This window comes from Phoxinus phoxinus, assembly GCF_949152265.1.
Source record: "Phoxinus phoxinus genome assembly, chromosome: 15".
NCBI lineage: Eukaryota > Metazoa > Chordata > Actinopteri > Cypriniformes > Leuciscidae > Phoxinus > Phoxinus phoxinus.
In genome coordinates, this window is record NC_136890.1 from 19,473,161 (window position 1) to 19,501,105 (window position 27,945).

Sequence of the window (27,945 nt, forward strand, 5' to 3'; positions counted from 1 at the left end):
AAGAAAGTCCATTTTAATTGGTCCACATCAGTCAACACAAGAGGGAGCTATAAGAGTCATTTCACATTCACGTCATTAATCGAATGAATTTAAGGCATTGAACTAGCTGCCATTTATAATACTGGCCAACAACTTCTCTCTTGCTGCTGAAAATATTGTCGTTGGTAGTTTAGATTTAGCTTAGTATGACAATTACAACAACTGGTACAAAACACAGAAGCCTAAACACAAATAAAAGCAAATGCTGTCAGTAGAGCTTGTATTGAACCTGAAATATTAATTTAAACAGATCAAGTGATCTGCAGATGGCATTGGTATCCAAGAGATATGGCAGCTTAATCCTTGTTTCTGAGATATGACCTGAGGGAAGAAATTGAGCAGCTGGATTTAGGTGGACTGGTCCTGGGTTTTAATGTCATCAGAAGTGGCCTCAGAGAGGGAAGACACTGAAACAGAAAGTTTTCAGGTGTGATTTTTTTTCTGGAACAGTAGGCTAGATTTGTGAGGGAGGGGAGCTGGCAGCGGCTTATCTTCTCAGCACATCACATAAAGCGTCTGCTTGGTGTGTAGTGATATCAAGCTGGAACAGACAAACTGATTCAATTATAGCAGAGGTGTACCAGAGGTGCTTTTGGCACACCAAAAAAACAAACACATTTCTTCAGTAAATTAACACGAACAACAACACTCGCTTAATCTAGGTCATTAACCCTATTACTGATCCATTTAATGCAGTAATACAGATACAAATGTATTAATATCATTTGTTTAAATGCTGTAAGAAGCAGTGTTGTAATTTTTAACTAAAATGACAAGTTTTCGTAAATTAAAATAGAATGACTAAAACTTAAATAAAAATACATCTAAATAAAAAATATATAGCCTGCAATATAAATATATATAAAAAATATTTTTTCAAATATTATATAACAAATTTATAAAAATGACTAAAGCATTACAAAAAAATAAAATAAAATGAAAAATAAGAGCTGGTTCAAAATATGAATACATACTATAGTGTATATAATACTAAAATAACACTGGTATAAATCCAGAATTAAAGGTGGGGTATGTAATTCTCTTTTTTGGCCATTTTTTCAAAATCACTTAGAATCCTATTCCTAACCCACTTACAGCCACTGAGTTAGAAGCACTGAAATAAAAATTAAGCAATTTAATCATCTGTGGAACGGGCAGGACTCGAAAAACTCCAGCCAATCATTTCCAAGACCACCTAGAATCATTGGACAGTAAGTGCGTCAATCAATCGGTCGTACCATCCCCCCCTCTCCCCATCCATGTCCATGTTCTTTGAATGGGTGGAGTCAAAGGAAAGAAGGTAGGACCATTTGAGTTGTGTATTTTCAAAATCTGCCAGCCGTTTTGCAAATCACATACCCCACCTTTAAGAGTTTTTTTTTATTTACAGTGTATTGAATGTGGATAAAATGAAATTGATGTGAAAACCCTTTTCACTCTGCATATAGTTCACCAAGAAATTATTTAAAAATGTACAAGTTCTTCCATTATTTACTCACCCTTCTTTTTCATTCCAAATAAATCATTAATATTTGTATTAATTATGTGATTAGAGAGTGAATAATGACTTAAATATCAGTCTGGCTATCACATAAAGCTGTCGTTTGAGGATTCAGAAGTCTTGGAATATACAGTAATATTGACCACTATGGTGCTTTTGCTTTTGGAACAATATATGGTTGAGTAAATAATTTTCATTTATGGAAATAAATATAACAGATACAAAGCACAGATCAGTTAGAGCAACAATACGGTTTCATCACGACTGTCTCATTAAATGTATTATTCACAGGCAAATTCAAATTATTAAAATAATAAATGACTAAAACATCAAATGGTCTATCCACAGGTTTGCAGAATGTAAGGAAAGTCTATATACGATATGGAAACAACACAGAAGGTGATGATAAACAATGGTTGATCTTAGGTCTGTCTTCTTCTTCTAAGTTGTCCGAGTTCAATGAGAACCTAAAAAAAGAAACATCTAATTACCTTTATAGAGTAGACATTATTTTTCATATTAACACCTAAAGGATCAGGCTTTCTAAGTACATTTTTGCTTTAATTTAGGTAATCGATTCAGCACAATACTGTTAGAACCTTAGTGATCTGTCTGTTTGGATACATCTGCTACAGTGCTGAATTACTTCTAATAATTCAAATAATGGAAAAAGAGATGAGGTAAATCAGCTATTTAATACTTACCCATATGCACACAGCACTGAGGACAAGTTTACTCACAGCTAGTCCTACACAACCCCAGATGACAAAGACTGAATCATCCACATGAGTCACTGGGATGCTAATGTTTGCCCATGACCCATTAATAAACTTAGTGGTGGAGAAATCCACGATAATGGGTGAAGGTGTTGACACACAATCTGAGGAGACAAATAGATCTATATTATCTCAGTAGAAATTATCTCCAACAAATGAAGTAATGCACAAAAAATGACTGAAAGAACAACAAAGTAAAAAAAATTTGTTTACATTTAAACTGAAAAGTCATAATTATTTAGATACTGGAAACTTGACAAAAAAAACTTGTATGTTTTGTGTATAACATTATTCAAAAATATAAAGTGTTCATTTTCACTGTTTATTAATAGTGAAATACCTGAGATATTCAGACTAAACAACGTTTGACAGTTCTTTCCTCCAGCCTTGGCTCTAATTAAACACTTGTAGATCCCCGAATCTGAAGGAGCAACTTTCCTCAAGACCAAAGATGCGTTTTTATCCAGTGACACAGAATCATTGTGCTTATCAGTTTGGATGACATTTTCTGACTTTTTGAGGATAATAGATTTGTCACTGCTGTTGTTGTAGAGCTTTTAAAAAGAGAGAAAAATAACATACCGGTAGTGAGTCCATAGCTCTTCTCTTTATTAGAATAGATTGTATGTGATGAATAGTTAGCATGTAAAGAACAGTGGTACCGCAATATATGTTATTGTCTGAAGAAATTGAAAACACACTGTAAAAAAAAGATGTCGCCTTTCACTTTTAAGGCAATAATCAACTTGGATTTTTAAGTAATTTCAACTAAAATAAAAATAGTTTAATGAATCTTGTTTATATATATAAAATAGTTTAAAATAATGTAAAACATAATATGTTGTCAACTTATTGATCATATAGGCCTTTTTTTCTTTTTCTTTTTTTTACAGTGCACAATGATTATTTTTAGGCCTATGTTGCCACAATTTTTTCCCCATTTCTTTCACTTGTCTGCATGCAGGTAAAATTAAGAGGAATGGGTGTAAAGGAAATGTGTGTCAGCATCCTGCTTCGAAATTTTCCGTTGTTTTTCTAAATGCAAAACTCTTCTCATGCATTTTGCACTTGCAGACATGAAGATTTGTTGAAGAACATTCAGTTCGAAAAGCTTTTAATTATTTTTTTCATCCCATTGTTCCACAGCTCATATGTTATGTGTGAGCAAAATTAGACAATACACAAAGTTAACTATAAAACCAATTAGGCCTACTAGCTTTTGTTTCAAGCCATGCGGTGAGACAAACATGCGGTGTTCATAACAAATAAAATCTGATAAGAAAGTTTGAGAAAGTAGGCTGTGGTAAATATGACATGATATGGACATGACTCACCTTGTACCACGTAACAGAGGTGTAGTTCTTACAGTTTTGAAGGGCAGTACAGGGCAAAATTATATCAACTTTGCAATCTGCGATGACGAAGGTGAGTTCATCGTTGCTGACTACTATACTTAGGCTCAACGCTAGAACAGACATCAAAAACACGGAGAAAAAAAAAATCAAGAGCACAGAGAGCCTGATGTAGCTAAACTTTGCTACTTTGAACACTTTGTTTTTTTCTTCAAAGCCTATAGATAGGATGCAGACAGATAGGCTATTCAATACACACGGTTACACGCTGGAGTTATTGCGTAAAATGAATGTTGCCATTTAGGCCTACTGCTTTTAGCTTGGAACAAATATTAGAATTTTAAGGGCCTTTAAAATGTAACTAAAAGCTGTAAGTAAAATAAGGAGTAATAGAAAGCGAAATCTTACTCACCCAACACTATCAAGCGAATCATCATCTTATGGTGAAATGCGTGATGCTCGTGGTTCCTCTGAAGTTTCCTCCTGCTTCCCACAGTTCTTAAGAATCACTTTTCTGAGAAAATACGAAAAAAAAGTGTGTGGGTTTCTCACACATTGTCTTGTGGTTTTGTCAAGATCAGGATCATCTTAACTGCTTTGTTTTATTGCAAAGTATGTAGCCTAACTCAAATCGTTAAAAAACACTTGTAAAAAAAGTAGGAAGCTGAACATTTCCCCCCATATATGGGCTAGGTTACTGTACAGTAGGCTAACAATAAACAGTGAACAATATTTTGTAGTTGAGTATACAGTGATTTTCAAGGTATTCAGATTTACAGAATTATGAAATCAAATGGTTTACTCGTCTTCCTAAAGTAACCCTGTCCTTCAGCGACACCAGTCGGTAAAGAAAGCGTACTAGCATATTTTGCCTCCTTTTGAGCCTATTGAAGCCACGCTGAGGGAGATAAAAGCGAAAATGCTATGATTGCCTCGTTTCCCTGTCATTGCAATTATGCCCGCCTAAGGAAGTTTGTGAACACTAACTCAAATTAAAATGAATTTGAAATTCTGTATTGAGAGTAAGTATTCGGCTTAGTAGAATTAGACCAAGCATCTCCATTCACATTACACTTGCTTTGTTTATTAAGAATGATCACAGAAGGTGACTATTAATAATACTTGCTGAAATCAGTTATAGTAACAAATAAAAACAAGAAAAAAATGCTACTTTATTGTTGTATTTACATTACACATTATGGTATATTTGCAGTATTCCTTTTTAATCAACATGGTGTTTATAGGCTATTGCTACTGTACACATTTTTTTTTATTGTTGATAGTGCAATATGCTATTCCATTAAACCAGAAACTGTTTTAACAAATGCAAAATGAAATTACGATTTTTTTTGTAAACACAAGTAGCAACAGTTCTGCTACTTATATGCTTTCATCAGTTTGCACAAGTTTTTTCATAATATTATTTTTCTTAATCATTTTGAGGTTCAGAAACATGAAAACAGCACAACAAGCCATCAGACTCAGCACACATCCGACTATGATGAATTGATGATTGGCAGACGGTGTGTCCTCCTTGCTGCTTACCGCTTGCACTTGAGGCTTTATGCAGTCTAAGCACAAAAACAAGCACACACAAAAGTTTCACATCACATCATTTAAGGGGAACTGTGGAAATGAAACAAATGTATCATGCAGGCCTACTTCTCCTACTTCTCCTAAAACACAAGAAGATATTTTGAAGAATGTTGGTAGACTGTTGACGGTAGCCATTGACTTCCAAATGATACAAAACATAAACTATACTTTATATAAATTGTCTCTGGTATAAGTCAATGGGACCCATCAACTGTCTGGTTATCAACATTCTTCAAAATATCTTATTTTGTGTACAGCTGAAGAAAGAAACTCATACAGGTTTAGAACAACTTGAGGGTGAGTAAATTATGACAGAATTTGCATTTTTGGGTGAACTATTCCTTTAAGATTACAGGCAGAGTCTTTATGCCACCATGAACTCAAAATGGACCATTCCTTTTTATGGAATATATTGCAATATGCTATTTATAAATTATTTATCCATGCACATCACTATTTTTTTATATTGTTTGCGTGCCCTTGTAATCTTTAATCAAAATAACTTCAACTCCTCTTCTCACCTGCTGAATACTCTGTATTTCCTTCCTGGATGTAATGACCCAGTGGAGGCCACAAGGTGCACCTGTAAACACCACAGTCTTCTTCAGCAGTAACACCAGGGACCAGGAGAGAGTTGTCCTCCCCCACCTCATAGGAATGATGTGCAAACTTAAAGAGTGTTGTAATGTTTTTTAACAGATCCTTCAAAACAAGTCCATCCAGCACATCAGAACCCGCTGCAACCTGTAAAATAAGCTTGCTTTTAAAACACACTGCTCCAGGAAACATTCCTCCTTATACTGTATGTATCCAAGGATATAAACGTATTGACTGGGGGTGGGGGACAGTCAGACACAAACCTTGTACCAGGTGATTCTCCTGTATTTTACACCTTCTTCAATGTTAGCGTGACATGGTATTTTAATCCAGCGTTGCTCCTCATTTGACATTGAGAAGTAAACCAGATGGACTGAAGGACAGAAATTATATAATCATTTAGCCTAATGTATTTATTAGAGCCATGTACTTGTATACGAGTTCATTCTGCAGCTTTTTTGTGGAGACGAGAACGCGGAAGTTCATGTAAACATATGTTAGGCTATACTTTCACTTTAGTTTTTCACCTCTTAGTATTACACTCTTTCTTGCAATCATGCAATACGTGACGGTGTGCATGTAAGAATAAATGCATTTTATACTTACACATTAAAAAGATGATGTGCAGCATGATTATGTTTTTATAAGCTTCTCCTTTCTGCAGCAGAACTGAAATGGTCCTATTTCATAAACCCGGAAATGGCAAGTGCGATCTTATTGGTCGATTCGAATAACAACAACAAACACAAACCTGGGGTGCGTTTCCCGAAAGCATCGTTAGCCAACTATGGTCGCAAGTTCCGTCGTTATCAGCATAGTTCAACGATTTGGTGTTTCCCGAAACCATCGTTCCAACGAACGTTCGCAAACAGCATCGCAAACTTGTGTGGTTGGAACGACAGCCCTCGAGCTGTAGAAGCATAGTTTCTAGTTTACATGAGATGTAGACTGAATAAATCCTTACCTTTAGCTAAATAAGCAAGCTGACATTCAGTACAACCCGTGTTATTTATTCAGAATACATACAAATGTAATTTACGTCTTTTATTTTTCCAAGAGATTTAAAGCACCGTTTTTGAAGACTGCGCATGTGCGAACGTGCTCAACTATGTAAGAACGAGCCAAATATTGAGTCTGGTAATAAAGCTAAATAACTGAGAACATTTTTAAATGGTCTTCAGATGCCATGTCTGTAGGCTAACTTATATGACAACATCTAGCGTTAATTCGATCTTAAACAGATTAATTAAAATAAGTTATTAGTCCACCACGCGCGAGACGTCATTTAAACCAATGTGGTTGAACGATTCAGAATTCGCTTAGAAGCTAGCTCACTTCTTCTGATGAAAGTGGCCACCCCCAGGACCACAACGTGAAACATGATCATGTTAAGATTAAGAATATAATTTTAAGATGAAGCCATACACATATCAAAACTATAACAGATTAAAAACGAATTTACGCTTTTTATGTTTGGGTCTATGTAAGTGCAGAGTGAAGATTTTTCTCTATGGCTCTGGGTTAGTGTAAGGTTAGTAAGGTTAGCTGTAGCCTAACTCAATCCAAGTAATTTAAGCAATTAACAAAACACTTGTAACTTCTGTTACAGCTTTTGAGACATCAATTAAGCATGGCTGATACAAATGAAGGTTTTCAAATAAAATATTTTTTATTAAACAATGACAGACAACAAAAATGTGTGCTTGAGTGTATGTGAACAAGAAAAACAAAAACCAGGGGCAGGTGATCCATGAAACAGACAGGACTGGTGATGGCCATAACAATCCTAGAAGTCCAGCATTGTTCTCACAAGCCGATTCACTTAAGACAACAAATGAAAAGTTAGTATATCCCAAAAATTCAATTAAATAAAAGTTGCTATAAAGGTGGTAGCGATTCATTACCGAACTAATCAGATGCTACCTTCACAGCTGGCGAAGTCGCGCTAGCTAACTAGCAAGCAGGCAATGCTAGAAAATTGGTTGAAACAACCAAGATAAAATATAAATAATTCCGCTGTGCATATACAAGTGAAGACCAGTATAAGCATCGCAAAGAGCCTCTGAAACAATATAGACAGTTGACAATTCAAAATAGGTTGATATTTCAGCAACTTGCCTCTGGAACAACTCGACGCGCAGCAATGTAAGTGATTCAACGCCCAAATGACAGTGTTTGGAACTAATCCGATCTTCTAATCCCAAAAGTATGCGGTTAAAAGCGCCGCCATTTTTTACATCGGAGGTCTATGGGATTTAGCATTTAGCATTTACTAATTTTATTGTTTGCTCAATTTTATACAGTTAGGCCTGTAAGTGTTGTCCGGTGTGAATGAACACCTCCTTAGTATTACGGATTGCATATTATGCATGCATAAACACACACACACACACACACACACACACACACACACACACACACACACACACACACACAATTAATTAGTTATACAAACAGGATATAAATAAAAAAGGGGTATTTAAAACAAAACAAAATTAACAACCAAAACCTGGACTCCTTGGCCCGTATTCTTAAAGATTCTAAGAATCCTGTCGGAAAACTCCTAATTTAGCATAAAAACTTCTAGGAGTTTCGGGACCGATCTGAGAGCAAGGAAAAGACACAAACTTTCATCTTCCATCGTGAGGAGGCGGGGCTGACTCCGTTGCTATGTATGACACAATCTTTTGACTGTGATTGGTTGTTTGTCCAAGAAGGGGAAAAAATAGCGATTTTAAGTATAGGGTCTACTCCGGTCTACTCACACACACACACACGTCACACACACACACTATATATATATATATGTAGCTATATAAATCCTTTTTTTTTTCTTCTTCTTTTTTTACGATGCTGTTAATTTCCTATAAGGTATTTGATTGCCTTAGAATGATAAAAAATTGTTCCACTCTTTTAATTACACTGATTGCTGTCTATTTAAGTGATGGTTTGAATGTTGGTTTTATAGCAAACATGGATCCATAAAAAACAAGAAGGACGAGAAAGCCCAACTGGACAGAGGAGCAGCGTTTACTGTTAGGGTTAAGGCCATCCTTAAAGGAAAATGTGGGCCGGGTGTCAAAGCATGGGCCAAGAAGCAGACGTGGGAGCTTTAGCGGTTAATAATGAATTATAAACGGTTAATTCCCCTGCTTATTCCCCTGCATATTCCTAAATGCAGGTTTTTTTAGCCTGCAAGGTGGGATTGTCCAGTGGAAAATAAACAAACTGCGACACAATAAGAGGTTTTGAAAATGCTGTAATTGTTTGTGTGATCACTCTGAGTCTGCTTACGGAAGGTTGTGACAGACCTAAATCATCACTGCTGCATTGTTGCATTTTTTCCAGTTGCCAAATATCTTAATGTAGTGATTACTTTAATTTCTGGAGCTATGGCATTTCTGCGCTGTGTCTGAGATGTTAGCGTGTCTCTAATAAGATCTGTCACCAGCACAATCTAATCTATAGCGCCTTATTAACTCACTGTCATCCATTGTCTGCAACACATTTATTCTCCCTCTTTGTCTTTCTGTCATTTTCTCCTCTGCAAAAGAAACTCTTAAGCCTCTTAAAAGTCCTCGTCCATATACAATTTTGACCTTAAGACCTCTTTTAAGGGTTAAGATGCTTTCTGAATTACTTTTCTTCTTTAGAGTAAACGCCCACATTTCTACGAATTTTCTTAGAATTTTGAAACTAGGAGCTACTCTTTGCATTAAGATTTGTTATGAATACGGGCCCTTATATTTAGGCTAGTTGTGTTTCTTTATTTCATTTTCATTTCTCTCTGTGTCTCAGTATCACTTCTACTTTTCACTACAATGGCATAATTGTGAAACTTCAAAACTACACCAGAAAGTTCTAATACTTTCACAATCATTGTGAAAGTATCATAATTAGATTAGAACTATACTGAAAAGTTTTCTCAGCAATTTATCTACTGATGATCCTCATAATACAGAGAAATGAATTGAACTGAATTCAAACTATTTTAAGACAAAATGTTGAATATGAATATGTCCATAACATGATGGCTATATGAATGTCTATACAAATACATATTCAGCCTATTGCCTACATATTTATCCATATATTATTTATAATGTATTCATATATAAGAAGAGATATTAACTCTTGCGATCCATAAAGTACATCATTCTGCTACTGACAGTAAAATATTTACAGAGGATGAACAATTTAAAAATGTAGGGAAAAAATGCAAAAACAAACAAAATGCAGTGTGCATTTTGCCCGCCCCCCCATAGGCATAATCCATCTATAAAAAATAATGAAGAATAGCAAAACCACACAGACAATAAACAAACACCATCAACCCAACCTAATTGTGCCAACAACCTCAGCAAGTCTAACTAAATAGACCACATCAGCTTTTTGTGAATCTCAGTCTTTGCAGCTTGACCTTGTTCCAGTCTTGCTTCCCCCTACTTCCTGTTTTCTTCTTGTTGTGCTAAATATGACTCGATTACACACCTGTGAAAGGAAATTTGATATCAGACAGGCTTCAGAAACATACAAAACTGTAACACTCTCCCACATAGCCGACGCTTAGCAAACAGCCATGTGGTTTATGTCATTCATCTCTGAAATCAAAAGGTTTGTCATTGTTGCAGCAAAACAATCAGGTGGTAGAACCGTTGAAAATCTGAAGTGCACACACAGTCTACAATGTTATCCTTTTGCTATAACACCATCACAGGGTTCTGCAGAAAAAGAAAAAAAAATGATTTCCTGTGATATAGGGGTGGGTGTATGTAAGCGAGGGGGATACGTTTGAAGTAAGGGTAGCTGACTTTTAGGCCTCACCATCTATGTTTCCTGTTGAGCAACAGTTTCTGAAAAAGTTAAATGCTAAAAAAGTGCACAAATATATATATATATATATATTCGCTGCAGGTCTTTATAAAGTGTGGCTTTATATCTCAAAATGTGACTTCCTTGTAGGCTATACACTACTGTTCAAAAGATCATTGGGGATGGTAAGATTTTTAAATATTTTTGAAAGAAGTCTCTCATGCTCAACAAGGCTGCATTTATTAGATTAAAATACAATAAAAACAGTAACATTGTGAAATATTACAATAAAAACAGTTTTCTATTTTAAAAGCAAAGCTTTTCAGCATCATTACTCCAGTCTTCAGTGTCACATGATCCTTCAAAGAAATGCTGCTTAATGTTTTGCTCGAAACTGTGCTAATTCTGTGATGAATAGAAAGTTCAAAAGAACAGTCTTTGTTTGTAATAGAAATCTTTTTTAATTTGTCCTTTCTAAATAAAAGTATTAATTTATACATCATCAACAACAACAACGTAATGACCCAAACCACAAGTTCCGAAATCATTGAGGGAAAGTGAAATAAAGGTCATTTGTTTCACCGATTGGAGCTGCTATTATACTCACCCCCACAGTTACAATGCAAAGGATGATTTTGGCCATGCTGAAGAGAGAAAGGCCGAGCACAGCCCAGAGAACAGTTATATCTTCTACAGCAGGACAAGTATCATCAGGGATCATGGTGGAGGGATAAACTGTGCTCACTTCTTGCAAACATTCTGAAAATGAGGAGAAACATTTATTAATACTTAGCTTTCTGAGATCTCGCATGCTATTACAAATGTAATAAGAAGAGGTTTGGTGACACCAACATAAAGAATATCAATAGTAAAGTCAAATAGATTAGAAAACTAACTAGATTGAACAGGGTTCTAAATTACCTGAGATATTCAGTGTAATAAAAGAATCATCATTTCGACCCCCAACCTCTGCGGCCAGGTAGCATTTATATTCTCCAGAGTCTGAAGGCTGCACGTTATGTAACTCCAAGGCCACTTTCTCTCCCAGAGAAACAGATGTAAAGTTACTAAAGTGTGTATCCACTCCATTTTTTCTCTTGATGATAGGAATAGGCGTTCTCTATAAAGAAAGACACAGCTGTGTTAGGGGATTTTGTTGTGGTGTGGTGTTTTCTGGTTGGTTGGTTGGACAGACTAACCAGGTCAAAATATTTTACTTGCCAGCCACTGAGCCTTTCCTTTTCTCATCAAAGGAAATACTCTGTTTGCTGGCTAACCATTGTTTTTAACTTTAAAAAATCATTGGTAGAAATAAAACAAACTTACAAACTACACAAGCATTTTTAATAATGCCAAGCAAATTAAGCCATAGAGGTAACTCACCTCTATTTTGTACCATATGACATAACGGTACGTTGTTGTTCGGTCAGTAGCTTTACAAGGTAGTCTGACGACATCGTTACAGTTTCCCTTAATGGAGTCCATGCTTTCTGATATCCCACAGTGCAATGCTGCCATTGCAAACAACAGCAAAGCTGCAAAGAGGGACCAATACATAACGTCAAACTAGATGTTAGTATTTCTCAAGATACTTACAATTCGCATCAGCAAAAAAAAGTTCCAGTTTGGTAGTAGGCACTGGGGTCCTTGATTGAACATATAAAATGACTTACTATTACGCTATACATTCCGAGCTTAGATATTTCCTAATAGCCATCTTTAGAATTTTGTGTTAGAACTTCCGGTTTTGCGGTAGCTCTGTAAACTTCTATGGTATTGCTGTCGAGGTGTGATTGGTGAAGTGGATTTACTTATTGTAGAGATAATGAAAGTTATCTTGAGCATTGTAATGTGTGAAGCGTATGTCATAACAAAAGTCAGTAGACTGCGAAGATTTTAAAACAAGTGGTTCATTCATAAATCCGTAAGACTAAGATCTTATCTTCATGCTTTGGGTCGAAAGAGGGTTACATAAGCTCTAGATGGCCTCAAAAAGACAAAGCTCCATTCTTTGACAATGATGAAATTAACATTTTTTAACACTGTTAAATGTTAAAAAACTTCAGACTTAATGCTTCTTCTACAAAATAGACCTGGCTTTATAATTTTTGTTATGTAACATATTTTAATAATTAATTAAACAGGGTGAATGTTAAAGGGATAGTTCACCCAAAAATGAAAATTACCCCATGATTTACTCACCCTCAAGCTATCCGGTGTATATGACTTTCTTCTTTCAGACGAATAGAATCGGAGTTAAATAAAAAAAATGTTCTGGCTCTTCCAAGCTTTATAATGGTAGTGAATGGAGGATATGATTTTGAAGGCCAAAAAAGTGCATCCATCATAAAAGTACTCCACACGGCTCCGGGGGTAATAAAGGCCTTCTGGAGTGTTTTGTGTGAAAAAATATCCCATTCCATCAGAAGGCCGTACGCATTGATTTACTGCGAAAAAGTAACCCTTGACCTGATGCACTGACGCTTTGACGAATGCGGAAGGGCAGAGGATAGAGCAAAACAAAAAAACGGTCACGAATTTGAAGTCTAAAACAAGAATTTTTAAAGAGAAATGTCAGATGAGCTTGAGTTTGTTGCCCAGAACTATTTGTTTGAACCGCAAAAGGCGTCAAACTTGCGTTACTCCTACATCCTACATCGTCAAGTGTACATTTTTGGCGTAAGTCGACTTGCGTAGGCCGTCTGCCGGAAGCTAGTTAGTTGATGAAGTTTTTAATATGGATATGTTTCTTACACAAACGCATCACTTCGCTTCAGAAGGCCTTTACTAACCCCATGGAGCCAGGTGGATAACTTTTATCATGGATGGATGCACTTTTTTGGGCTTCATTCACTGCCATTATAAAGCTTGGCAGAGCCAGGAATTTTTTTTATATAACTGATATATACAACTGAAAATCATCAACACCTAGGAAGGCTTGAGGGTGTTAAATCATGGGGTCATTTTAATTTATGGGTGAACTATCCCTTTAACTGAGAGCTCGTTCTCTTCAGAACGAGCAAAGAGACATAAGTTTTATTTGTTAACATTAGTTAATGCACTGTGAAGTAGCATGAACAAACAATGAACAGCTGTATTTTTATTAACTAACATTAACAAAGATTAATAAATACAGTAACAAATGTATTGCTCATGATTAGTTAATGTTAGCAAATGACTGATATGTAAAGCAATGTTCATTTGAAAAAAGCACAAAGCAAGGTCTTAGCTAGCTGCTTTTTTTCAATTATGGTATTGATCTGTTAAAATAAACTTTTTAATGCTACTTTTTTAATTCTACTTTTTAATATTGAGATGATTATATAACAAAATGTATCAGGTCTAGCAAAGAAGGATTCTTTCTTACAAAGCTACGCAATCCAGGGCAAGAAAGGATGACAGTCTTTCGGACAACTCCGAAGACTATTTTAGATTCTATTTTGTAAAAATAGGCACTTTAATATTAGGAACAATTTTTTTTTTTTTTTTTTACTTCACTCATAAACCTCAACCCCATTTAATTAACAGAAAAGAGAACAAGACTATAAAGTGAAAATCTCTTCCCTGCTGTGTGGCTCTAAGTCAGGCATTTGTTTACAGCGTAAATAAGCATCCACGAAGCACTTAAAATCACCACACAAATACATTTCTGTGGAATATTATTAATAAATAATATGGTATATTGTATTATTAGTTATTTTAAAGAAGTTATGTTTCAAAATGGGGGAGTGAAAAAGCTTCATGAGCTAAAGCAAAATATTCTGAAATTTACCTTAAAATATTTTGAAAAAATGACTTACCTGAAATATTTTGCTTTCCCATTCTTAGTTCTTTACCGTGCGTAAAATGTAGCCATCAGTGATGATGGGTAAACAGCTGTTTCTTATCACTCTATCTACAAACAGAAAAAATATGTCATCAGTCTGAAACGACTCGGAGATTCTGCTTGAACAGTAAAAAAATGAAACTATCTTGTTGTCTCATGTATGGCTCAATTCTGCCCTCTAGTGCTCCTGTGACACCCTGACAAAAAAGGTTTTACGTTAAACACAATATAAAATAAAATACTTGACATTTCTATCAGTTTTAAACTCAATCATTGACTTTCATGCTATGCAAATTTGACCATTTCATCACTGACTTAAGTATCTATCGATATATTTAAGTCCATAATGCCTAATTTTCTGTACAAAAACACTTTTATACTTTTATTTACTTGAAATAAAGATACACTGTAAAAAGTGTTTCATTGGATCAAAGTAAAAAAATTGCGTCAACTGGTTACAACTAATTACTTTACTTTTTATCAACTTAAAATTTTTACTTTGAAAATAATTAACTATCCATTACTTAGCCAAAGCAAAAAGTCGCTTTGAATCAAATAACGATTTTAAGTTGAATGAAATCTCTCAAATTATACTTTGTCTTAATGCTTTCTCTTTGTATTAACTTAATTCTTTTAATTTATATCTAACCAAATATCCAACCAGATACAATTTAAAATATTAATTTAATATAAAGAAATGCATTTACTTTTAGAATGTGTAATTTTATCATCTGTCTAAAATTAATGACTTCAAGCATGACACTTTTGACAATTTATTTTGTCATAATACAATTGTTTTTACAATGTGTACAGTATCCTCATACAAATACACATTCACACAATGGAAACATTATAAACTTGACAATTTTTGTCAAAACATTTCTACAATGTTTATGTTACTGTTATAAAAACACATACTGTATAACAGTTTTTAGTATCCATAGACACACTGGATACAATGTAAATTCAACATAAGAATCAGTTTCCAATCTTTCCATGAACAGTCACTTAGAAATGACTACACAATCAAACCTTCAGAATTCTGTAATCTTTCCATGAACAGTCAATCAGAAGTGACTACACAATCAAACCTTCAGGAATGTAGAATTGTAAATTGTAAATTTTTGGGTAAACTATTTAACTTACCCTAGATAAAACAAAGGTTTAGTAAACAGTAGTACAGTTAACTTTGTATAAAAAGCTTTATACAGTCTAACATCTTCAAAAAATTTGCCATCAGCAGAACATTGTAGCTGGGTCAAAGGAAAAAAAAAAGTTTACTCAGCTTCGAAGAGAGGTCCTGTGCCCTTCGCCTCATCTGCTTACTCTCTATGTCCATGATTTTTTTTTGGAAGGCCTCAAAGGTATATTTGAGTCCTTCAGGATATTTTAAGTTCAGTGCATAAATGAATCCAAACATTATGGCACAAGCACATGCAACAGAGGGCAACTCATTTAGCACTTCCACACCGTCAATGACAATGGAAATATCCAGTGCACGACTAAGAGCATCACCTTCTCGGATCACAAAAAATGCCATGGTGGTCTTTTCAAATTCTCTCTCCGCTTCCTCCCTCTGGTTAGCCTAAAAACATACAAGAACACAGAGTAAATGAGGGACTGTGGGGGAAAAAAAACCTTCATCTGAAACTGTATTACAAAATGTAGTTAGCTTTCCTACTGTGGAGGTCAATGTAGAGCACAAATGTCAGTTGCTAACTTTCATTAAAATACCTTCATTTTTTTTCAGCATAAAAATACAATTTGTACGGTTTGTTACAAGAGTAGAGTAAGTGATGACAAAAAAAAATCATCTTTGGCTTTGAAAATGCTTTCAAACACTTGTACAATCAAACGCTCCCATGTGTTTACCACTGTAGACAATTGCAGACATATTTGCTGAGTTCAGTACCAAAATGGCCAATCAGAGGCATTTATCAATGTACTCAACAGTGTTCAAAATGCATTTTTGGGTGAACCAACCCCTTTTAAAGGAGTAGTTCACATTCAAAGTTCTGTCATCATTTACACGCCCTCTTGTCATTTCAAACCTGTATGAATTACCGTCCACTGCAGAATTTTTAACAATGTTGGTAACAAAACAGCACAAAGCCCTCAGTTGAATTGCTCTTAACAACATTCTTCAAAATATATTCTTGAGTTCTGTCGAAGAAAGTCACACATGCTGATGTGTAAATTATAACACAATTACTTGAATTACTTTTAAAGCGATACGTCACTACCAAATCCAAATTTCCCCACGTTTTACTCAACCTCAAGGCTTGAGTTAAGACCACAAAGCCGCATCGAGCAGTTCTTTGATCGATGGATGCACTATTTGAAGCTTAAAAAAGTTAACAATTCACTCCCATTCTACCACTTGGAAGTAAAATGATACATAAGATTATACCTTTGCCTGTTTTGTTCTTCAAGAATATAACCATATTCAGTTAGGATGCCTTGAGGGTGAGTAAAACAAAAGTGTTGATTTGGTAATGAAATATGACTTTAAGGCAAACATGGTTGGAGAAAATGTCAGTAGTTTGCATTGTACATTACCTGATATTCTTTGATCAGACAGCTTGTCTCTTCACCAAGGTACATGATCAGGCACTTCAGCAGGCTCTCTCTTTTGAGGTCTATGTCCAGACTCTACAAAATGTTCAAGATGTATTGTTTTTATTAGACCAAAAGACTACTAAATTGATTGCCATAAGCCATTTTGTTCACATGCAACCAATACCTGATCCATAACTTTAATAGTGTCCTTAGTTTTTTCACGGAGGACTCCACCTTTGCTCCTAATAACCTGGAGAAGCTGAGAGCTCTGTCTGTCCAAAGAGGCCATAAATCGGTTGTGATGCGCAAAAATTCGGCATTAATCTGTATGAAAGAGAAACAGATAATAGACTTTTGAAAAAAACTATTTTACTTTGAGAACTAGCCTAAAAAAACAGAACGCTTGGCTTTGGAGACACCACAATCTTTGCATTTCCACATTGAGTTACTTGCCAACGAGAATGGTGAGGTAGAGCAGGCGAGAAGAAAGATAAATTACAAAACTGACCCTCCAAAGCAATAATTAAAGGTGCAAATTACTTACGTTTTTCCATGTGACTGGATTATTCAAAACCTGTCCTAATTGTTGTTCAGCAGTACTCCATCCTACAAAAGACAAAGAGAAGTTAAAATAAGTGTGTAGGCACGACACTAAAGACATGTGTTTGGGCCTTAATGTAAAACTAACGATATGTGTTACCATTAATCATAAATGAGAGACCATACAAGTAGAGCGAATACCTTGCGAACGCAAGCTACATAGTAAATCAATAAAAATCATCAAAATAATAAAGCTTCTTTTAAAAATTGAAAAAAAAGTGTCAAAGTGTCTGAAGCGTGCATGTAGGCTACTTTATTCATGGCGCCGTACAGTATCGCACTCCAGCATACCCAAAACAGTCTTTATACTATGTTTCAATAACAACTAGTGCTGCACGATTTGGGGAAAATATCTAATTGCTATTATTCTGGCTAAAATTGAGATTTAAATTATTATTATTATTATTTTTTTTTTTTTACAAATAAAAAGGTTGTGTATAACATTTTGTTTATATTAATATGACTAATAATAATAATTATGATTATTATTGCTAAATAAAAATATTTAACAAAATAAGAAATAGGCTATTACTATTACAATTTCATTATTAAAAATAGAGTATTTAAGAATAAATATAACAATATAATATAATATTTATATTTTACAGACAACTTATTTTACAAAAACGGTTAATATGCAGACAGCCTATGACTAAAAACATTAGAAAGGTCTAAGGATTTATTGTCAAATTATTATAATAGACTAGAAAATGTTTTATGTCTTTAATATTAAATATAAGCCTCTTATGCACTATGAATGCACTATGAACGTAGAAGCCGTTTTTGTAAAAATAGGCTAAACGATTGCGTCATAACCCCCGACTCACTGTCACCACGTCAGCTCACAAACACTCGACTCGACTGACGATATAAAGTGATTTAAAACTTGTTATTAAACGTATTTTGTTGGACAACAGGTTTATGAACACTTCACATTACTAGTTTGTGAAGATGTTTGACACGTGTTGCTTTTTCACACACGCACGTTGTAAGCGACTCTCAAACTCGCAGTGCTTTCAGACGGAGCAGCGTTTAACGTTACAGATCACAGAGCCGCTTTCCACTGACACGCTGATTTAGCACTATTTCATTAAAATAGCAGCCTTTGCACTTTCATAATGATCGCACATAAGCCAAATCGTGATTGTCGGGAAACTTGTAAACCTTCTAGCCGAGTTAGAGCCATCAAACTAGTAATACTAACCGTAAAACAACAGTAGGCCCTACAACATAATATTTTATGAAATCATACATGTATAATGGTAATAATACGGCCAAACGTATGTTTAAAATTACTTACCAATTTTCTTGACTCCCGTTTTACCACGCCGAGTTCATCCATGCGGTGTAACAAGATGGCGGAAAGCTGAACGTCCTCACGCACAACCACGGATGACGTTAGAAGTCACGTGACAATGGGAACCAATATTTTTAATTTAATTTAAAGTAATGTATTTACTTTACACTAACAAGACTTACTTTTAATTTAAATCTACCTAACTTTTTTACTTAACACTGATGGCTAGACAGAAAATTAAATGTTTTGATTTAGATCAAGTATAAAAACTTCTTTAGAGTAATGACATGCCTTGTACACTTTTTTCAGTGTAGGTATAGTGATAGAAAAACAGTATACCTTATCTGTCATGATGTCTTGAACCCATTACATATTTTTAGCATTATCACAGTCAGCCCCTGAAAGTTGTTGTTCAAACCAACAACAATTGGTCAAAAATAATAATACAAAAAGGCTATTAAACACAGGGAAATTTCATTCATAAGATTCATAAATATGTTTTCACTAGTGGGAACTGAATTGATCAAATCATGGCAGATTTGACATGTTTATCGAGTCTAATTCTGTTAAATATAATGTGATGATATAATGGAAATACTGACAGTTTAGAAACTGCTGTCCACGTAAAGAGCTCAGCAAAGTGGAAAAAATGAGTGATTTTCAGAGCATTTTTCACAGTTTCATAGTAGCCTAGGTGACTGGAAAAAAAATAATGGGGTTTAAATTGGGTTTAGAAAGTCTGCACTTGTATCACAATGGAATGTTACAGTCATCATTATGTTGAACAAATATTTTGAAAGTATTTGAAAGTATTACTTAAAGGAACACTCCACTTTTTTTTTGGAAATATGCTCATTTTCCAACTCCCCTAGAGTTAAACAGTTGAGTTTTACCGTTTTTGAATCCATTCAGCCGATCTCTGGGTCTGGCGATAGCACTTTTAGCATAGCTTAGCATAGATCATTGAATCTGATTAGACCATTAGCATCTCTCTCAAAAAAATGTCTAAAGAGTTTCGATATTTTTCCTATTTAAAACTTGAGAGAAAATGAAAATTTTCTAGGCCAATATGACAAGGAGCTATACTCTTATTCCTGCGTAATAGGCCTAATCAAGGAACTGTGCTGCCGTACCAGCAGGCGCAATGATATTACAAACTTAGTGCCGGTCACGTTGAAAGTTACCTAGCTGGGCACAAGGGGGAAATCCATCAGCCGTAAACAACTGAAGCTTCCCTCGTGGCCACCATTGTAGCAGACCATCACCTGCTGTTAGCATTCCATTGACTCCCATTCATTTTGGCATCACTTTGACAGTGAATAACTTTACATCTGAGGCATTCCAAAGACTCCATTTGTCCATTATTTATTTCTAAAGAAACACGACAATGTATAAAAGGCTCCATTACTTTGTATCTTACGTTATGGCCCCGTAGAAAACGGTTTTGTAAAAATAGGCTAATGATTGCGTCATAACCACTCGACTCTCTGTCGCACAGTCGAGAAATGACTGTATACAGGCGGAGAAGCTCGCAAGCAATCGGGGGGACGTGGAGGCATAAAGTCCGATAAAGTCAAGGGAGAAGCCCATATATTCAAAAAGTTGATCCTGCTGCTAGCTCATGGACAGCTAATACTCACACTCTCCATCTCTGCGAGATTGGGAAGGGAATGATTCAGATTTCTCTCTGCACAGCTATTAGAAGACTTACATCTGTCAGACAGGTTGCTCACGTCACATCTACGTCGTCAAGCTCAGTTTGCGCCTGCGCAGTACGGTCAGCCATCAGGAAGTGAGTGCTTCTAATTGGCTTCAATTTTCTCCGTTGAAATCTATGGGGTCGCTGTGTCCATTTCTTTTACTGTCTATGGCTGGGCACTATGTTCAGGGCTGCGTAATGTCATTGCACCTGCTGCACCCATGGTTCGGCCATGGGTACGGCGACACAGTTCCTTGATTATTACACAGGAATGAGAGTAAAGTTCCTAGTCATATTGGCCTAGAAAGTCACAACTTTTCATTTTCTGTCGGTCTTAGTACACGATGTAACTACAGAAGAGTCAAGTTTTCAATAGGAAAAATATTGAAACTCTTTGGTCATTTTTTTGAGAGAGATGCTAACGGTCTAATCAGATTCAATGATCTATGCTAAGCTATGCTAAAAGTGCTATCGCCAGATTGGCTGAATGAAAACGATAAAACTTTAGGGGAGTTGGAAAATGAGCCTATTTCCAAAAACAGTGGAGTGTTCCTTTAATAAAGACATTCTTAATGTAGCTATAATTAAATTTTTGCTCATGCAGACTGACATTACCTAGCCACCTGCTCCTGTGGAAGTTTCTCCTCCTGAGGAGGTTTTCACCACTATCTTCTTCTCCTGTTTCTCTCTGTTATCTCTCCTGCTCTTTTGAAGTCTTTGTTTTCTTTGAGTCCCATTTGCAGCCACAAATGGCTGAATCACAGAGCTGTAAAGCTGCTCTTCCCCTGCAGTAAATAAGTTGTCTGTGAAAGTGGTTGACGGTGGACTTGCTTTTCCTCAGTCCGGAACTCAGCCCTCTCCTCTCTCTGGACGCAGAGACCCTTCTGCCCGAAACTGACCGTACGACATGCTTTCTCTTCCATCCTGTTGTTCTTCATGTTGGGGATCCCCTATACTTTTCTCCTTTTCCTCCCTCCTTCTCTCCCTCTCGCCATCTCCTTTTCTTGCTGACAGGATAGTGAGGGATCAGGATATTAATAGGAGGCTGTATGAAAGGGAAGAGGAAGACAGCGAGAGAGGGTTGTGATTACGCCATCTGGATTAAACAATGCCTGTGCTACCTCAAGACGGACACAATGAATGAGAGGACAGCAGGGGGAAGTGAGAAAGGAGGAGAGCCTTGGCTTCATTTTACCATCTATACAAAGATTTCTGCACATTAAATATGAAGTGTGTGTTCTCTATCCCAAAGTTTTGGTCATCTGTTAGGTTATATAGCATGCATGTACAATTTTGTGTGAATTTACAGTTTATTCTTGCTAGTTACCATTCTTTCACGATATTTAAAATAGTTCTAAAATTGATTGAAAACTGCAGTGCATAATATGCTGCATCCAAAACTGCATACTACTGTACCAGGGTTTGCGATCTTTTAGATGCCACATGCAGACCCCCAAATATGATCATTCTCATTTGACCACAACTTGTTTTTACGAATAGCCTATGAACTCACATACAGTTTTTCACATATGGAAGTATACAATAGGCACATTCGGAAGCACGCCGTATCTTTGAATAGGGCCAGGAAGTGACTGTTATACATTTAAATATGCAGTTATAATCGAGCTACAGAGGGTTTTTGCATTGTTGATCAACAGACTTGAACTCTTGGTCAAAGTATGCAACTCTCTGGGCAATTCAACTGTTTTACATTTGCCGAATTAGCAGCTATCATTGGCCAAGGACTACCCAGAGGCCGTCTGACTGACATGTAAGGCAACCAATCACAGCCTGTTTTGTTCCATGTCATGTTTAGGGGTGTGAACATGTAAGGTCAATGTCCATGCAATAACAGACCTGTGTGTAAAACTCTTGGACGTATTTTAAAGAGTCTATGCCACAAACTTTACATACTTCACATAGCCTACTTTGTTGCTGATTAAATATTAATTGTTTTATTTTGCTGTTGCTTTTCATGTTTTTGTTATCACTTCAGTTAGCCTACTTGTTTTGTAGTAACAGCAGCACCTCAATCTAAAAATTGACCATGATAACAACCACTGCTCACCACAACAGCACTGAAAACACCCTGTCTTTTTGAAAATTTCAGTACCATCGTGTACAATATTGCCTTATAGGCCTAATTACACATTGTGGTCAGCTTTAGAAGTCCATCATGCTCAGGTAAATATAAGTGGCTGAATAATTCATCTCCACTGGCACTTTTTACTTGCGTAATTTGCTGTGACAGACAATTATCTAGTTTGCACTGATTTCACAGTAAAAATGTGAAAACAGAAAATAAATTACTGTTAAATTTAGTACAGGCCTGTTTTACAAGATCCTCTTTGTGACCTTTTATGGAATTTAACATCTGGCCACCGGAGATGTTCAACTATTGAACATGTAAAGCGATTTGAGTGCCGAGAAAAGTGCTATATCAATGTAACGAATTGTTATTAGAAATTAGTGTATTAGTGTGTATCATATTGTACACGAATGGCAAGAAAGGAGACTGGCATAATTAAATAAGAATTAATAAAAAATAAACTGCGAAAAGCATATATGTTTGCAGGTACAGTAATGTGTTTGTAATCATGGAAATATTGGTTTATTATTTAGTGTGTGTGTGTGTGTGTGTGTGTGTGTGTGTGTGTGTGTGTGTGTGTGTGTGTGTGTGTGTGTGTGTGTGTGTGTGTGTGTGTGTGTGTGTGTGTGTGTGTGTGTGTGTGTGTTCGGCAGCTGCTCCCTGAGGTTGTTAGCAGCCACAGCTGTGTGTGTGTGTGTCTGTAAAGGCCTATGTTTCTGTCAGTGAGCTTGTTCAGAGCACTTTTTCTGGCGTCTGATTGAGGATTTCCTCTAGATGATCGTTACCTCTGAACACACAGAAACACACACACATACACACATATAGAGGAACGCCCCAAATGTTCCATCAATACACAGCAGACTCTCAAAGCCTCCACAGCTGGGAGATTTTCCCATGTGAAAACACAGTACAAAAATGCACTTGCATACACAGAGACACACATCGGTGACGTAATTAACATAGTGACAATACTGTGTATATTTCAGTTAAGTATAACAATTGCAAACTCTTATATCAGATATTAAAGGTTTTGTAATACAAAAAATATTGTTACTGCATCACTACAAACAAAAAGAGATGCAACAGAGATTTTTCTTTTGACTGATTTTGAAATTCATGACTACGGTTTTGCATAAATAGTTTTTGCTGATATCAGATATTATGACAGTGTGTGTGTGTGTGTGTGTGTGTGTGTGTGTGTGTGTGTGTGTGTGTGTGTGTGTGTGTGTGTGTGCACACGAGAGCTGCCTCCACGGAGCTGTTGGGCGAGAGCTGCCTCCACTGACCCAGTTTTGTCATGGTCCTTATTAAAAAATACTTTGATGATGCTTGATGGTGATGATGATAATGATGATGATGATGATGATGATGATGGCCTGTCTCCCTCTGCACCCCTCCTGCTGTGTGGGTGTCTTATTGTTTGATTGTTTTCTTTCGGAAGCATCACTAGCACGATACCGAAACTGACCCCTGCGCGGTTAATGTCTGGGAGGGTCACATCTTCTGCTCGACGGCATTCCGCGCTGATAGCTGTGGAGCGTTTACATTGTCCAGCAATTCCCAACTCAGGGAATTCCGCTTCCAGACTCCTGAACACACACAAAAAAAAAACAATGTGTGAGAGAGAGGCTGAGAATGTGAGTCAGTAAGTGTGTGTATTAATGATGCTTCCTCCTTCTTCCTTCTCAAAGCTTGAGAGGTAAAATGTTGTAAATGTTTGAGCTGAGTTTATCATTTTAACGTAGAAGCAATAGAAGCACACACACACACTGAGAGAGTTTAAGTATTTGGCATACTATACAAGTTTATTAAAAGGCCAAACTATATATTTGGTAAATTATGTGATAATCTGCCAGAGAATTTCATCACAGAATATCATATCATGCGGCAAAAAAACATTGTGAATGTGGAATATGGTTCTGCCTCATCTCCACAAGCCTCTTCCATTGTGGTTGGTGGTACAGTTTAACGGCATGCTCTTATTCCATTAAAAACAAACTTAGTCATATTGGTTCAAACTTGGTTCAAGCATTTTAAGTATGTAGTAAATTTCAATGGACTACTAGTAGTATACTTCATTTCAATACTACTTGGGACTAAATTGGCCCACTTTTTAGTACATAAAATTATACTACACTTTAGACTTTTTAGACTATTGCACTTTAAATACACGACTAGTTTATAACTACATTTTTTTTGTTTTTGCTGCAACAGGTGAACATGTATACTGATAGTTTACTAGATAAATACTCGTAGCTGAATTTTTAGTTTATGAAATTACATTTTGAAGTATTCTCTCAGTAGTTTATTAGTTTTACACTGCAAGTATACTTGTATGTTTTATTTAAGTGAACTTAACATCACGTAGGCCTCGTTTCACAGACAATGCTTAAGCCAGAATTAGACCTTGATTAGACATTTAATAGTTTTTATAAATGTTCCTTAGAAAAAGAAAAAAGGGAGACAAAACAATGGCACTGACATATTTTAATATTTGTCGATGTAAGTTGCTTTCAGTTAAAACAGCTCAAACATGCATTTTAGTCTGGGACTAGCAACTACACTGTTAAATATATCTAGATCAAAATAATGAGTAAAAGTATAGGCCAAATATACTTAGAAATATACTAAAATTACACTTTACGTACTGACAGAAAAGTATATTTCTGAAAAGTACATAAAAAGTATTCTGAAGTTTACTTTCTTATTTTTAGTTAAATATTCTAATAGCACACTTAAATAAACTTCTTTTTTGTAAGGGCTTCATTTCTGTTCATGTCTTCTTACAATCTTTCCACTACACAAATTCCCTCCACTTTATCCATCTCTTCTCCCTCTCCTTTCCCCCATTCTACTCTTGCTCGCTCCTTTTCTTAAGCTCTCCCCTTCTCTCCCCTCCCTCATCCCTGTTCCATACTCTCCCTCTCATACATCCATTCCTCAACTCTATCCCAGGCCACACTTACTCTTTCTTTTACCCTCCTCATGCTTATTCTTTTTTTTTTTTTTTTTTTACATTTTGTCACTTTAATAAAACAGTTTTTATAGTTATAGTGCAATTGTGATGTAACATTTTAAAAATGTCATGTGATGTGTAAATATTATTAACCCAACATATACCAGTTTGGGGCCAACTGAAATCATGCCATGTGCAACTGAGAATATGATGAATTACAGAATTTTAGTTTATTGTGTTTGGAAAAATAGTACATGCTGGAAAAGTTTTTACTGATATATTAAAAATATGGAAACTTGTGTGATCACTGTTGCATTGTGTGAAGTGTGAACACATTTGAGAATTTTGTACACTATGTTTAGAAAAACTTTACGATTAATCATTTATTTTAAATAAATGAAAACAATTACAAGATACGTGTTCAGATCACTGTGTTAATTGTTTTGAGAGCAGTGATCTGAGTTTGGAGAAATGTTAAAGAATATTTTAAAATACAATAAAAATACAGCTTTTACAAAAAAATTACTTGAGATGCCTACAAACATTTTTAATTTTGCAATTACATAATTTGAATGTATTTTATATTGCTTAAGCTAAAAAATGATTCTTAAAAAATGAAAAGTTTCATTAAAATGCATAAATTCATGAAGAAAAAGATGTGTTTTAAAGGGGTGGTAAAATGCCATTTTCACAAGATAAATCTCTGATGTCCCCAGAGTGTGTGTGTGTGAAGTTTTAGCACAAAATACCCCACAGATATTTTTATATAGCATGTTAAAGTTGTCACTTTTTGAGGGTTTGCAAAAACGCACCGTTGGATGACAGGAACTGTATGTCTTTAAAGTCTGCGTGATCCGGAAGTTGCAAACAACTTTTCTCAAGTGTTGTGACGCATTTCCGAGTGAAACGGAATATTGAACAGAGGGCAGGGTTTTACTTTAGCGCTCCTTCTCTCCATCTCTTGCCCATAGCAGAGTAACGGTTTGAGGGGAGTGGTTAAGCGATTAACCAACCCAAGCCGCCTATGTCATCAGAAAAAGAACCATTCCAGACCCGGAAGTAACTTTTCAGACTTTGATTAAAGATAACTTCGGCAAACAATTGTTTCCCGTGTATTAACTTGCAAGGATTAATTGTTCACCACAAGACTAGTAATATCCGCTAACAAAGTAAATAGGGTCAATTTTGATTTCATGCCAACTTTAATGTGAAAACGGAGTCAGACAAAGATGGAGAGACTCAAGAAGAAGTGAACACATGTAGAATGCAACAGGACGTCTCTGAATGGTTAGTTGATATATTTTTATGTTGTTGATGTGGAGTTAACTAACTTCAATTAGGGTATTCATGGTAATCTATAAATCGCTCATAGGAACTGTTGTGAGATGCACACAGAGTGACTTTCTATTGCATGTGTAAAGATGGATGCTAAAGTTTGAGCTGACTTATAAATGTACTCTTATACAACAACTTTTCCTCTTCTCAACATGGACCCGGGGGCGGGGTTTATGTACATTTTTAGCTTGCTGATGTCACTAACCCCGGAGGAATGTTGTGTAGTCCCAACCAGGCATTTGTTGTCCTTTTCTTTAAAAGCAAATATCTTCCTTTGCTTCGAACTTTGAGCGTTGTAATTTGCAGATGTTGTTTATGCTCAAACAGCAACATTTACACACTAACTAAAGTTAGAAAAGTGAAATCATACTTTACCACCCCTTTAAAATATTATTTTTAATGTTTGGAAAAAATGTGTCTGCCAAATCAATGTCAGTGTGTCAAAAAACAAACAAATATTTTATATTTATATTGTCAAAATATTCATGATTCAAACTTGTTTTTATTTTATATTTTTTTTTATACTCTGATTTTGTCATTTGTGTCAGTGTGTGGTTCTTTATTTCCCCTGCAAACTCAAATCCATTTGTCGATTTTTCTAAAGCAACTGTATTTTACTTACCCTTGTTACAGTAAGAAGGGTCCCAAGAATTGGTCCCAGAATTGGTTAGAAACACATTTTAGTATTGATATAATTACCATGGAGGTCAGAGTTCTCTTTGTTGGCCGGATACAGTCCTGTCAGTGAATTATGGTGTCTGGGAATCATCCATCTGCTGGGCTGGTGTGGTGGAGCATTGAGAGAGTGTGTGTGTGTGTGTGTGTGTGTGTGTGTGTGTGTGTGTGTGTGTGTGTGTGTGTGTGTGTGTGTGTGTGTGTGTGTGTGTGTGTGTGTGTGTGTGTGTGTGTGT

General features: G+C 35.8%; 2 protein-coding genes across 3 annotated transcripts; both read right to left on the reverse strand.

The window, feature by feature from the left end:
- Window positions 1-27,834, reverse strand: LOC307012166 (uncharacterized protein). 2 transcript variants are annotated; one of them, XM_079638525.1, is made up of 11 exons: window positions 27,734-27,834; window positions 24,212-24,332; window positions 21,278-21,699; window positions 14,474-14,568; window positions 12,057-12,208; window positions 11,595-11,793; window positions 11,281-11,432; window positions 6,468-10,352; window positions 6,125-6,234; window positions 5,786-6,008; window positions 4,821-5,239 (listed from the first exon to the last, which is right to left on the reverse strand). In XM_079638525.1, exons 4-8 carry the CDS (start codon window positions 14,493-14,495, stop codon window positions 10,263-10,265), a joined length of 615 nt encoding a protein of 204 aa, XP_079494651.1. In that variant the 5' UTR covers window positions 14,496-14,568; window positions 21,278-21,699; window positions 24,212-24,332; window positions 27,734-27,834; the 3' UTR covers window positions 4,821-5,239; window positions 5,786-6,008; window positions 6,125-6,234; window positions 6,468-10,262. The 2 variants fall into 2 exon arrangements, with proteins under 2 accessions (XP_079494652.1, XP_079494651.1); XM_079638526.1 differs by lacking the exons at window positions 11,281-11,432; window positions 11,595-11,793; window positions 12,057-12,208; ... (2 more) ...; window positions 24,212-24,332; window positions 27,734-27,834 and adding exons at window positions 1-2,007; window positions 2,245-2,420; window positions 2,657-2,870; window positions 3,651-3,781 and having other exon boundaries at window positions 4,081-5,239; window positions 6,468-7,178.
- LOC307011976 (uncharacterized protein) lies at window positions 15,258-19,056 on the reverse strand. The gene is made up of 5 exons (XM_079638125.1): window positions 18,959-19,056; window positions 17,603-17,664; window positions 17,243-17,382; window positions 17,059-17,151; window positions 15,258-16,084 (listed from the first exon to the last, which is right to left on the reverse strand). The coding sequence occupies exons 3-5, from the start codon at window positions 17,345-17,347 to the stop codon at window positions 15,758-15,760; spliced, it is 525 nt and encodes a 174-aa protein (XP_079494251.1). The 5' UTR covers window positions 17,348-17,382; window positions 17,603-17,664; window positions 18,959-19,056; the 3' UTR covers window positions 15,258-15,757.
- Window positions 27,835-27,945: the final 111 nt, after the last annotated feature.